This window comes from Dendrobium catenatum, unplaced genomic scaffold (genome assembly GCF_001605985.2).
Source record: "Dendrobium catenatum unplaced genomic scaffold, ASM160598v2 fragScaff_scaffold_29, whole genome shotgun sequence".
NCBI lineage: Eukaryota > Viridiplantae > Streptophyta > Magnoliopsida > Asparagales > Orchidaceae > Dendrobium > Dendrobium catenatum.
In genome coordinates, this window is record NW_021318491.1 from 514,866 (window position 1) to 529,115 (window position 14,250).

A 14,250-nucleotide genomic window follows, 5' to 3' on the forward strand; every position below is an offset into this window, starting at 1 on the left:
TTATAGTTACTAAATGTAAAATTAAACTAATTTTTTTGTTTTTCTTCATTTCTCTATAAATGTGCTTATTTTAAGTATAAACCAAGTGCTCTTATTATTCCCCAAACAAAATTTATCTTAATTATTATCATAAAATTAGAATAAATTTTGAGTTTTTATATATGAGAATAAGCTCATTTGAACTTACATGCTCAACAGATTAGATCACTTTTTATGTTTTTTTGGTGTTCAATTCGACTATAAATTTGTTAAACTCGGATCTCGGATTATCATGATTTTAATTTTTTTCGCTGTGAGATTTCTTCTAGCAACAATTTAGAAGATTAAGAGGATGGTTAGAAAGCTTTGATGAAGTAATTAAGGATATGTTTAAGGCGTCTATAATTTTTATATTGATTGTTGCAGAGCTGTTGTGAGAAAAGAAAATTTGTTAAGTTATGGTGGGTATAAGAAATTCTTTCTTTAAATTGAACAGTAATTTTCATATAACAATCACATTCCAATAATTTTGGAATGTTAAAAACAGTTTCTCATCACATAAATTTTTGAAAATCAACACAAAAACAATTGCAAAACGAAAGTGTGGCACCATTATAAAAAGCAATGCAATGCAAAAGCTGTCACAAACAATATATGAATCGAAATTTGATACATATACAGTATACCTATAGGTATGTATTTTTTATGTAAATATTAATCGTATGTGATTAAATAGTTTTTTTTTTATGAGAAATACAATTTATATGAAAACAAGTTAATGAAGTCATTTTGATAGAAATATGAATGTAGAATTAAATAAAAGGCCGAAACAATTCCGAGGAAAAGTTGAAAGTTACTCAAACAAGTTTTAATTTGCTTTGAATAATGTTCAAAAGTCCTTCAATCATTGATCAACCAAATTTGAACTATGTTCAAATAAGATTGAATATGTTTTGAACCACTGTTGACTATTGATCAATTGTATTTGAGCCTTATTGCGTGCTAGGAAACAAGACAACGCTACAATCCTTCCATTTAGTCTCCAAACTTCCTTAATATTCCTTTGGGGCGCCATATATCTTAGTGCCTTAATCTTTTTGAGATTTGCCTCAATTCCACGGTGAGTAACCATAAAATTCAAAAATTTTTCTAAAGTGACTCCAAAAATACACTTAACGGGTTTGAGTCGCATATTGTAACGTCGCATAAAATGGAAACATTATTCCAGGTTTAGAGATATGTTGTGATTTTTCAATACTTTTACTAACATATCATTGATGTATACTTCCGTAGTGCGCCCAATAAAGTTTTTGAAAATATTAATCATGAGATGCTGATATGTGGCTCCAACATTCTTGAGCCCGAACGGCATGACCAGATATTAGACAAACACCTTGGCCAACTTGACGAATGTGGGAATAGTTATGACAAGAGGTGAATAGAACCATGTTCCAGCTTTCCCTTTAAGCGCATTTGATGCTCGCTAAATATGAACATGATTTTATAGTGATAGATATGCCCATAATGAGCGATTAGTATGAGCCATCTTTGGCATTGGTTCTTTATCTACTGCAAATAAGATTTGGTTAGGCAACAAGAGGCCTCCGATTATAATTTTAATTTCACCAATCATTTGACGATTATTCTATATTTGTCTTTGTGTAGGTCACCCCCAATAAGAGGAGTATCCTTATGGGCCGGTGGATTTTGAATAAACGTCAAATATAACCTTGTCGACAAGTCTTTCAATTTCATTCTTGAGTTGCTTACTAGGTTCATTGGTGTGTCAACGACTATTATGGAAATGGCAGTACTACTCCTGATTTCTTATATTCAATTTCAAAGTATTATGCCACTTAACATTTTCTTCATCTTGGATGGCCATAAGTACATTTGGTCTAGATGCATTGAGTGGTGTATATTCCTCTCTTATAGAGGCTCTTTTCATGGCAATGGGAGTTGAGGAGGCATTATTGTACCCTTATTTTTGTCTTTGCAAGGATGAATTATCCATTATAGGTACATTCTTATGCTTTTTAGGAAGTGTACTCGAATTGTTTCCTTTGAGCCTTGATGGCTTCACTTGCTGGTATATGTGCCTCCATATGATGAATTAAATCAGCATATAAATGAAATGCATCTCTCATAAGTGTTTGGTAAAATAGACTAGGATGAATACCTCCAATGAAAACTCATCTCAGTAACTTATGATCTACCCCTGAAATTTGTCGAGCCTCAATGGAGAATCATTGAAAGTACTCGTTACGTGATTCTTTTTCATTCTGGTGAATCCCATAGATATGGGAAGAATTCTTAATAATTATTCGATTAACAAAAAATTGTTTGAAGTACACCTTTGCCAACTTGATGAATGTGGGAATAGTTCCGACATGAAGTGAACATAATCATGTTTGAGCTTTCCCTTTGAGGGTAGATAGAAAAACTTGGTAGATAAGCGCATTTGAGGCTCGCTAGATATGCAGATGGTATATAGTTATCGATATGTTCATAAGGATCAGATGTCTCATTGTAAGAATCTATGTTTGATAATTTGAAGCTCGCCAGAATGGGATGTTGAAGGATGATTTCAATCAAAGGTGGTGACTCCTGAAAATTCTACTGATGAAGAGATCACCTTCCACCACTCATTGGGAACTCTTGTTGATCCAGTCATCTTAATTCATGACGTAAAGTATTGTGTGGGAGATCAGCAACGCGAGGTTGAATCAAGTCTTCGAAGACAATTGCAGGAATGCGGGGTGGTTGACCTGTGCAAGAAGGATGGATAGAGCTTGTTGTGTCAGCATGTTTGTTGTCTTGATGTGATGGGGGATGCATCTTTAATAATGGGAGAGGGGGTACTGTTTGAAATTGCTTAAGTTAGACGTCTCCAATTTACGGTAGATTCTGTGGGAGATAAATATCCTCCTGTTGTGCTAAATTCGGTGTTTGATGGATGGGTGAAAATCCGGTGTTTGTTGGTGGCCAGACAGAAGTCCAGCGATAGCTAGTGGTTGGGCAGAAGACAATGACAATTCATGGCCGAGCAGAAGTCCGACGATAATCCAAGTCCAACGATAGTCTGATGACAGTTGGTGGTCTAGCGGGGGCCGAGGAGGAATTTTGTGGCAAGATAATTTTGATTTATCTCTCTTCCTTCTCTTTCTTTATTAGGTCCTCATCGATGAAAAATGAGAGATCTATTTATAATTTTTCGAGAGTTGTATGACCAATAAATATGGGAGAAGATCAAGGGCAAGTTGGAAGTGTTTTGAATGGACCGCCGATATCGACTCCCTTGACTGTGCAACATTTATTGAGCATTTGAGTATCTTAATGATATCAGAGTTTTGCAATCTTGGGTTCATTGGATTCTTCTCAACGAGTCGCTCGATTTGACTATAAGTATGTCACATTTGAAAAAAATTTATCATTCAATTTATGTTATGAACCTTCCAAATGTGCTTTGGGTCTTTGATTTGGACCCATTTGGACTCGGATTGGGTCGAATTTGATGTCGTTGGGTTCATCTATTTGAGATGTTTTGTTCGACTATAAATTTGCTGAAATAGGAGTTCAGATGATCCCAGATTTAGTTTTGGAAGTTTCGAGCTCAAATTCGCTTCGAGATTCATGCTTGATCAAGATAAATTTTTGATGATATATCCAGCCTTATTTGAACATCAAACAATATTCAAACAAATTTCAAACCATTGATCTAATCTGATATGAATTTTATTTTTACCTATTTTGTTATCAGTCAGGATAATGTTACAAACAAGCCTAATTTTTTTTCCCTTTGTTCGAACATAATCTCATCTTTATTTGAACCAAATAATATTATTCTTGTTCTTGTATTTATAAGGCTTATCTTCTCCTGAATACATCAATATTCATATACTATATAATGAATAATGAAAAGATCAAAGTCCAATTAGTTGAATGAAGCAAATTAATGATACATCAAATAAGGGTTTATTTGGAATAATTTTTATGTTGTTTTTTAAAACAAATTTTTAGTACAAAAAATTAGTTTTTATACTAGAAAATTGCTTTAAGAAGCAACAAGAATACCGTACCAGATAAAATTTAAGTATGATATATCCTCGAAAAAATTATCTTAATCGGGCGCGAATCTCAATGCAAAATCAAGTCGGAAACTTCAAAATTAAATTCGGGAGCATCTAAACTCCGATTTCAACAAACTTATTGTCAAACTGAGCGTCTCGGAAATACAAACATAACGACACAAAATTCATTGGATTATAGGCAAGTCCATTTAGATTCTCTTAAAAAGAATAAGTATTGAATGTTAAAGTTAAATTGGCCAAAAGACCACCTAATGATAAATTGCTCATTAATTTTTTTACTAAACAAATGTGATGGCGATGATTATGCGAACGAGATGTTTTTCGATGTATTTATGTTTTGTTACTCGAATGACAATTAATATATTTTGTGCACGTAAGAAAATTATAGTGAAGCCCGAGATGCCGCTCTTCTATCCAATAACTTTAATTTAATCTTGATCAAATATACAATAATTTTTTTTTGCTTAAATTCTTTTTTACTTTTATTTTTATTTTATTAATTATTTTGAAATTAAATATGTCTGAATTTTAAATTAATATGTTGATATATATATATATATATATATATATATATATATATATATCATAAAAAAATTATCTTAATCAGGCACGAATCTTGAGGCAAAATTAAGTTGAAAACTTCCTAAATTAAATTTGGGATCATTTGAACTTAGATTTCAGTAAACTTACGGTCAAATTGAACGTCTTGATAAGAAGAACTCAACGACATCAAATTCGACTCAATACAAGCCCAAATGAGTCTAAATTGAAGACCCAAAGCTACTTTTAAAAGTTCAAACTAATAATTGGATAATAAAATGATTTTCAAATGTGACATGCTTATAATCGAATCGAACAGCTCAACAAGACCAATCCAACAAGCCAAAGATGGTTAAATTCTAATATCATTAAGACATTCAAATGGCAGTAAACAATCTACAATCAAGGAGATAATATTGGTCGTCCATTCAAACTACTCTTAACATACCCTTGATCTACCTTTTATTTACTTGTAATACCACTCTCATAAAATTATAAATAGACCCCCCTTATTCCTCATGGAAAGGGAAGCCACACAAGGAAGAGAAGGAACATAAGGAAGAGAGAGAAATAATAATTATATTGTCATCAAACTCCTCCTTGACCACCATCGGACCACCAACCTTTGCCGGACAATTGGCAAACTTCCGCCCGGCCACCGATTGACATCAGACTTCTATCTGTCCACCAACCATCTCCAGACTTTCCCTAGACTTCTGCCCAATCACCAACTGTCATTGGGCTTACGCCTAGCCACCAACTAACATTGGATTTATACTCGGCCACATACTATCAACGCTCTTTCCTACCTCCGTCGCCAGACAACGACCTTTCTAACCACTATCGTCCACCGACTACTATCTTTCCAACCTCTATAGCCTGCCGACTATGGTCGTTCTGACCTTCGTCGCCAGATAATGGTCTTTCTGACCTATGTCGTCTGCCAATAATGGTCATTCCGACCTCCATCACAAGACAATGGTCTTTCTAACAAATGTCGTCCGTCGACTTTGGTCTTTCTGACCTCCATCGTCAGACTACGATCTTTCTAACCTCTGTCGTCAGACCACGGTCCTTCCGACATTCGTCGCCTGTCTATTACGGTCCTTCTAACCTCCGTCGTCAGACAACATGATGTGGGGAGAATCACCAAAGAAGCATGATGGGGAAGAAGAAGAAGGGCTAAACAGCCCTAAGAGACCAAAACAGCCCAGCTGTTTTAAAATCCAAAAATATTCATTCATATCTAATTCCTTCATACAACTATTATATTTATAAGCTAGCAAAAGGCACCTAGAGAAACCTAGAAAGTTCTAGAAACTTATAACAAACTAATTAGCATATACCTAAAGAACAATGTAACTAAGATGCTCTGCATCATTCTCCCCTTGTCTGAAGAATCCGGAACTATTAATCTCAGTAGGTAGTCAAGCTGGCGGCAGAAATCCTGAGCTTGGGATTATATACCTTTGTTTTCTACAATTTCCAGCCAGTGGAAAGGAATCTGTATCCATATGTTGGAGATAGGAAGAGGAAGCTGCTGCTGCTGTTCTTGAAATGGAGGATGCAGATGAATTTTGATCTACAAACTTTAAACCGCGCCAAAGCTTCCAAACTGCTTTAACATGTTTTTCTTCTGCCAATGGAGCTCCTACAACAAGCCGCAAAACAAACATCCCTGACAGGACAGTGTGGGATATGAAGATCTTTCCACTTGTGTTGATATAATCCTTTAAGATGTAGTTCTGCTTATAGTCAGTGTCTTGATGATTTGGAGGAGGGATAAGGCGGAAACAAACAAGTGATCAGAATGTCCGAGGGGCCATAACCTCAAACTTAGAATCATACTTGACAAGTAGTTCAAATTGTTTGGCAAGGTTTATGTGGTTCTGGATGTAATTTTGCAGATTTTCCTGGCCATCCATAACTTTAATGATCTGAAACTGCCTTCTAAAGGAATTTGCTAATCTTTGAAATCAACAACTGCATTCGATTGAGATGCCTTATTTTCAAGAAATTCTGGAATAGCGGATAGGGTTTGAATAAGAGCACTTCAGTCCGTCACCCAAAGCAAGGAGAAATCAAAATTTGTTAGCAACCATTTATGCGCATTCATGCCATCAATATGTTGACGAAACTCTGGAAAAGCTCAAGCACTGCAGCACCAACTTGGAACCACGAGTCATCGGCATAGCTATTTTGCTTAGAGTAGATAAAGGTTCAACTTCTGCAACACATGCTGGGGGTCAATCGGAAGAAAAGCTTGGGGTCAGATCGGAAGGTGAAAACCTCTTCGTCGAAATAGACGATATCGATACAGTAATGGAATTCCTCGATGAGGCTGATGAGAGAGATGGCGGATACGCGGACGAGTGTGGACAATGGTCGGACTCGTGCGTGAGACGGGAACGGGAGGCGTATCAACAGGTTTCAGGACACGATTGTACCGCACGAGAAGCTATCCGACGAGATGGATCTGGTCGTTGGGGACAGAGATGGCGAGGATCTGGTTGCGAGAGAAAGCGGGGGCTCTGTGTGGGTGGATCTGAGGGGAAAATCGCGTGCTGGAGCGGAAGCGAGCGCGAGCGGGAAGGAAAACGCCGGTGTGGATGGGCGCGGGAATGGGCGGATTCCTACTGTCGCGAGCGGCGTGAACGGCGGGCATGGCCGTTCGCTTTAACTGGACAAGCACGGGCACAGATTGCAGGTCGACGAGTCGATTGCGAGGAACGCGGCCAAGGTCGCGGACGGGGAAATCGTGCGTGGAGATCTCCGACGTTATGATTGCCGTTGGAGAGAGATTCGCTGGTATGATTGCCAGACGATGGAATCGCTGGTATGGTTGCTAGCGGGATGTGTAGATTCGCCGGTATGGTTGCCGGCTGGTGGAGGTTTCGAACGTCGTCGACAGCCTAGCTTCATACATGCCCTTCCCCAAGCATCCAAAACCCCGATCGACGTCAAGGGTAGATGTAGCAGCAACCCAGGGCCCTGATCGACGTCAAGGGTCATACCTCGCTCTGATACCATCTGATGTGGGGAGAATCACCAAAGAAGCATGATGGGGAAGAAGAAGAAGGGCTAAACAGCCCTAAGAGACCAAAACAGCCCAGCTGTTTTAAAATCCAAAAATATTCATTCATATCTAATTCCTTCATACAACTATTATATTTATAAGCTAGCAAAAGGCACCTAGAGAAACCTAGAAAGTTCTAGAAACTTATAACAAACTAATTAGCATATACCTAAAGAACAATGTAACTAAGATGCTCTGCATCACAACAATCCTTCAAACCTTCGTTACTTGCCAACTACGGTCCTTCTAACCTTTGCCACCAAACAACGGTCTGTCAATCATTATCGCCCATCGACTACGGTTCTTCCGTCGCTAGACTACGACACTACTGTCTTTTTGACCTCCGTCGCCCGCTGAATATAATCCTTCTGACCACTGTAACCCGACTACGATCTTTTAGACCTCTGTCGCCCACCGACTATGGTCATACTGATTAAACAAACATGTCAATAATGATTCTTCCAATTTACTAGAAACATTAGTGGATTCTTTCAAACTGAGCCATGCCCCAGGATTCCTGACCCCCCCACCCGGTGTTTAGGGTTTAGGGCATATATATATATGTATATTCTTTTAATGGTGGAGAGGTCAATGACCCCACAATCCCCCCTTATCTATGTTAGTGCTTAAATGAGATCTTTTTGGGCCATGTTTAATTAGAATATTTTAAAAAATAAGCTTCTTAGCCTCCTTGATGATAACAATGATTTTTCTTAAAATTTTAGCACTTTAATGTACAAGGCATATTCTTTATTTCAATTACAATTTAATCATTCAGCTTACATAAAAATGAGGCTTTATTTAGAATAATTTCCTTACAATTTATTTACTGAAAGCTCACAATTTTTTAGAACAATTATTTACTGAAAGCTCACAAGCAGAAGAAGACATCCCAAACGAAAGCTTAGGGGCTGTTTGGTATCGGATTTACAGCGGGATTTAAGTCGGATTTACGCTAAATCCAGCCAAACAGTTTTTGTGCGCGTGTTAAATCCCGGGATTCAGTAAATCCCGGATTTACGGATTTACAGCTTAAATCCGGGATTTAGTAAATCCGAGGGGTAGCCGGATTTAGTAAATCCGAGCGGGATTTATCCGAAGAAGCGCGCGAAAGGAGAAAGTTACCTTCACAGCCAGCGAGCTCCCGTTCTTGCTTCCGATCAAAAATTAATGAGTAATTTGTACTTAACATATTATTAAATTTATAACACATTATATTTTTTATTTTTAATTATAAATTTATTTTTAAGTTATAATTATATTTTTCACATTTAAATCCCTAACTGTTATAAATCCTGAAATATGTTACCAAACAGTTTCTCAGGATTTAACAGGATTTAACATTTGGCATACCAAATAGTTATCAGGATTTAACACATTTCGAATTTACTAAATCTGAATTTAAAAGATTTACTAAATCCCACTAAAATTAAATCCACTTGTTGACAAACAGCCCCTTAGAGATATAAAGGGGAGAGAGAAAGAGCTGCTCCTCTCACTCCGAGGAATGCTTCCACTTTTCCGGCGAATCGACCGCCCATTCTCCCGTTTCCTTTTCTCGTGCTCTCACCACAGAACCCTAGTAACCTCCTCCTCATCAGTCGACTCCCGTGCTGGCGCACCTCCCGTTGCCGTCTTCTGGGATCTCGACAACAAGCCCCCAAAATCTATCCGTGCCTACGACGCCGCTGTTCGCCTCCGCCTTGCCGCCTCCTCCCTCGGTCCCCTCCGCTTCGTCGCCGCTTACGCCACCCCCCAAGAATTCCGGCACGTCCCCGCCCCCGTCGGTACCTCTCGGCTAGAGGAGTCGGTCCCTTCCGACCACTACATCTGCCGCGTTTGCGGTCGCAATTTTTTCGTCCATTCTAGGCTCCTCAATCACTTCAAAATGCACGAGCGCGAGCATGCGAAGCGCCTCCGCCGACTTGACTCCGCCACCGGTGGCCGCTATGTCCGCCTGAAAGCCCAGCTCAATTTAAAGATGGACAAATACAGGAAAGTGGCGAGGGAGATTCTGATACCTAGGGTCGGGTATGGCTTCGGAGACGAGCTCCAGCGTGCTGGCGTTTCCGTAAGGATTGTGGAGGATCGGCCGGGAGCAGCCGATCGGGCGCTGAAGGAGCACATGGTGGAGACTATGGATAGGCGAAGAGTTGGCTGCTTGGTTTTGGTTTCAGATGACACTGGGTTTATGGGAGTTATCAGGGAGGCAAGGATGAGGTGCTTGAAGACGGTGGTGATGGGGGATGACGGGAATGGGGCGCTTAAGAGATGCGCTGATGCTTCTTTCTCTTGGAAGGAGGTAGTTTCCGGGAAGGCAAGGAAGAACGCGGCTTCAGCTGTGCTGAAGTGGAATGACAAGGATTTGCTTAGGAAATTGGAGTGGCGGTATCTACCAGAGTTGGAACCTAAAGAGAGCAAATGCAATGGGAGCGAGTGGGAAGACATAGATTCGAGAGATGAGAGCGCTTCTGATGGATGTGAAAATTTGATGGATGAGAGAGTTTCCAAGCCTTGGTGGAAGCTTGATTAGTTTGATGATAGGAAGGCATTACATTCTGCAGGCCATCTTCTGTTGCTCTCTGCTTTTCATTTGATATACCGTTTTCTCTTTGTAAAACTGGCCAGCACCCTGCATTCCTTCTTGCCATAAAGTGAATGATATATTAAAGGTATGTGTTTTCTCAATTTTAATTGCGTGCTGTGCCACAACTTTGCATTGATGAAATTTTTAATGCTTGTTGTGGTTGTCAAGAGTTTTGTTTATGTAATTCTCTTTTTGTGGAAAAGGTTACCCATTTTGTAGCAAAATTTTCATTATAATCCCAAGACCTCAATTTAATTGTATACAATGTTAACCCTATTGATTAAGCATATATGTCAAGAACTCGGGTCCGACTGTTGATTTCTAGTTGATCTAGGGGTCCTTGTGATTCATCATTCTGATATGCATGCTAAAGTATGCATTGCATCAAAGCTATAAGGTAAATTATGGACTTTTTGGCACTCAAGTTGATAACTCCCAATTAATTAGACCACCATGTCTATAGGACAAGATTGTAAGGCCCTTTTATATATGTCACTCTAAAGCCAAAAACAATAGGACCTATATTGGATTTGCTCAAATCTAAGGCTATAAGTCTCGGTTCACCGGAACTTTGTAATATCATTATCAAAGTATATAATGATATTTCATATTATGCCTTATATTTGAAATTTGAGATTCCCTTGCCCTTGAGGTTGCAAGCCCCACCCTAGCCTTTATTTGGATGCAAGCCTCAACCTTATTTATCGAACCGGTTTACTCAGTTAATTGGTTCAACATGGAGCCAACAAGTCCATCCAACTAATTTATTTAATTGGGCTACCTTACGTTTACAAGTCCGTAAAAACCACTTTTGGGCTTTTGTTGTTCTCAAGGCTTTAAGTGTCACTTACAGACTTTTCTTGCTCTTGAGATTATAAGTTCTATTTATAGACTTTACCCACCTTCGAGGTTGTATGTTTCAATCTCATTCCTTTGTCACTCTCGAGATTGAATTGCCACTAGGCTTTTCTCCTTTAGATTGTAAGTACTATTCATGCGCATTCCTAAGGATGTAAACCCTAACTCAATTAATTGGGCTGACACCAAACCATCTATGCCGTGTAATCAAGTTTAATTCCTAATCTTTGGCAAATGTGGGAACAACGATGCATGGTTATCAAATAACAACTTGGGCTAGTTTCCATGCTTATAAGCTCGACATCTAAAATTGTGCCAGCTTTTATGGTAAGAAGTCCATTAATCAAAATCAAATAAACTAAAATATCTCTTGAACTTTCTCCAAGTAAATTTGAATCTCATAAAAAATTGCCAAATTGGTGATCATGCTATGTGAAAAATATTTAGCACATCTAGACTACAAGAAAATATGTACATGCCACTGAATTATTTATTAAAATTGATTTGACATGCTCTATGCAAGTGAAGATGCCAATCTTGAAAGTGCATCTTCAAAACATATACTTTTATTTCTGTAATATGTTTAAATAGGTTCAACTCAAAGCCTATCAAGGCCAACACCAGAGTAACATGCTAGGGGTTGAGCATTTATTATTTTATCTTAACAAATAATCCTGAAAAATGCAAGTCTTATAGCGGAAACTGCTTCCTTCGCTTATATTGGAGGAACCTTCAGGTAGTCTTTTGGAGTCAGATGCATGGGGCTACCAAACAAATAGAAGAGAAAAATGTCTTCAAGGTCTAGTTTGTATATTTGAAAGCTCCGATAGCTTTGCCAATCTGCAACCACCATTAGTAAATGAGAAGAAGAGTATTGGAAGTGTGAATATTTAAATTATTTAATTTCGTTGGATAACTACCTTTCATCTCAGGGTGCTTTGTAAACAGGGCAACTTGGGCAAACTTAATTTCAGGATTTTCCAAGCTGATCCATTTTAACTGTCAGCATATAAAGTTCAATCAAATTTAGTTATTCAAGTAAAGCATAATAGCTAGATTGCAAATAATTATAAATTTTGTGTAAAATACCAAACAATTTTCCTTATAAAAGGACTAAAATCATGTTCTGCCAACATTAAATAGTTTTTAAATATCACATGATTAAATAATTCTTTACTGGGTAGGTTCATTAGACTTGATAGCAGTGAACTACAAAAGATTATAAGTGGTGCAACGAGCATTCTGCTTCTTTTCTACTCTTGATTATGTTAAATTTTTCGTAAAAACTTGTTTGTAAGCAGGTGGCACACCCATTGATATGGTTCTAATTTCTAACATCTTATAAGCTCTAGTATATCAGGTCAGCAATTTCTATCAAAAATTTTTTTCCATTAACGAAAAAAGAAAGAAAAATAATCATCATAGAAGAGCAAGTGAACTGGTTAATTGCAAACCATGTAGACTGTACAATTGTCTATTGTATTAATATTTATACATACCTTCCCAGTGAGAGAAATCCTACTACAATTAGGGTTTTGAGCATCTTTTCTACAAGTTCCGAGTGGATCCTCACTTACAGTTAAGGCAGCCCTAGTTCCATTTATTTCATATCCTCCTTTAGGTTCCAGTTTTGCTAAATAGAAGTAGGGGACCCCAAATCCATGCCCGGGTTCGCCATCACTAAATGAAACCACATTCCTTTGCACCAAGAGTAACAAGATCCATCAATACAATATCCATATAGAAACAAAACTTATGTTACAATGAAATAGTTTATATTTGTAATACTTTTTTGTCAAAAAAACCTCACATAATAAGATGCAATGATCCATTAGAAATACATTGTTATAGAAGAAGAATGTGTATAAACTACCCAAATGGAGCTCCTCCAAGATCAACTGAGATTGTGCTGCAAAAGGGAAAAAAAAAATCCATAAATGAATGAAATGTAGTTTGAAAATATGAACTTTAAATCCAAAAATCAAACAGAATATTTTACCTAAGGATGCCCCAGTTGTTTTTGGCCATGAGCCAACGGGCCTTGAAGGCGGCAAGCTCAGGGGACATGAATCCTATTTCAGCACTCGCCGTTACCGGCGATCGGAGGAGAGAGAGTAGAAAGAAGAGTATTAGGGCACCTAGTTGAACGAATAAGGGAGATGAAGAAGAGTTTTTCATTGTCCCTGCTTCCATCTATGCCCTGACTTGAGGTCAGGGATTTATAAATTAAACTTTCATTTAGCAAAGTTATCACAAATCTCATCAAGAATGCTTCAACATGTGCAGCATCAACAAACAAAATCGGAGGGTGAAAGTGCCAAATGGAGGAATCAGAGTTTGAAGGATGCAGCTGCTAGAAAGATTCAAATCATTGACTTTTATTTTAGAGAGAGTCCATCAGTCCATGTCACGATCAAGGAGACTGCAAGCATTACATGAACGGTAATTCACTATTTAATTATTTTGTTAAGATCTGTGAAAACTATTTGGATCAATCTTTTCATATAAATTAAAATTTAATATATTAGATTATATATCAAAGACAGATTGACGTCTTCATTTTGAGCTGTAAATGGAGTGATGTGGCGAAATTTATCTTAATTTAACTATACAGAAACGATCAGTCATTTTGAGGGGCTAATCTGACAAATCAAAGACACGGACGTTTTCGTAGTATATCTTGTTTTTATTTTTGTTTTTGTTTTTTTTAGAACACGAGTATCTACCCGCTGACACTCCAAAGGGAGCGCTTGCGACATAATTAATCTCTCGGCGGAATTTAGAGTAGCCACCCACCGGTATCGGGTCCACACTTGCTTTTGCCCCACTGAAGAGGAGGGGATTCAAAACCGGGTTGGAGGGTTCCAACCGTGGTCGCCCACCAACCACCCTAAGTCTCGGTGAGTTATTTTTTTAATTTTGACTCATTAGATATGCTTGTTTTGTCTCAAAGTTAATCAATTAATTAGCCAGCTTTTTGTTATTAAATTAGTTTCGTTTCATTGTCTATGTCTGCTATTATTAGGTTGTTTTGAAAGAGAACCATTTGAATACAACTCAATGTTTATTCTCTCAAAATTTGAAGAGTTCATTTTCTTTTTATTTTAATCTTCTCTTGT

At 37.8% G+C, this 14,250-nt stretch overlaps 2 protein-coding genes and 1 pseudogene across 2 annotated transcripts; 1 reads left to right on the top strand and 2 right to left on the bottom strand.

The window, feature by feature from the left end:
* Positions 1-5,825: 5,825 nt before the first annotated feature.
* LOC110092445 lies at positions 5,826-6,726 on the bottom strand (annotated as a pseudogene).
* A 2,405-nt stretch (positions 6,727-9,131) lies between these two features.
* Positions 9,132-10,503, top strand: LOC110092433. Its single transcript, XM_020816988.2, has one exon. It carries the CDS (start codon positions 9,194-9,196, stop codon positions 10,217-10,219), a length of 1,026 nt encoding a protein of 341 aa, XP_020672647.1. The 5' UTR covers positions 9,132-9,193; the 3' UTR covers positions 10,220-10,503.
* Positions 10,504-10,674: 171 nt separating this feature from the next.
* LOC110092434 (protein CREG1-like) lies at positions 10,675-13,408 on the bottom strand. The gene is made up of 5 exons (XM_028693095.1): positions 13,131-13,408; positions 13,005-13,040; positions 12,631-12,829; positions 12,052-12,130; positions 10,675-11,971 (listed from the first exon to the last, which is right to left on the bottom strand). The coding sequence occupies exons 1-5, from the start codon at positions 13,322-13,324 to the stop codon at positions 11,847-11,849; spliced, it is 633 nt and encodes a 210-aa protein (XP_028548928.1). The 5' UTR covers positions 13,325-13,408; the 3' UTR covers positions 10,675-11,846.
* Positions 13,409-14,250: the final 842 nt, after the last annotated feature.

Coding starts and splice junctions, on each gene's coding strand:
- LOC110092433 (XM_020816988.2), top strand. CDS start 9,194: ATGCTTCCACTTTTCCGGCGAATCGACCGCCCATTCTCCCGTTTCCTT.
- LOC110092434 (XM_028693095.1), bottom strand. CDS start 13,324: ATGGAAGCAGGGACAATGAAAAACTCTTCTTCATCTCCCTTATTCGTT. Junction 13,041..13,130: donor AACAACTGGGGCATCCTTAG/GTAAAATATTCT, acceptor TCCCTTTTGCAG/CACAATCTCAGTTGATCTTG. Junction 11,972..12,051: donor AAAGCACCCTGAGATGAAAG/GTAGTTATCCAA, acceptor TGGTGGTTGCAG/ATTGGCAAAGCTATCGGAGC.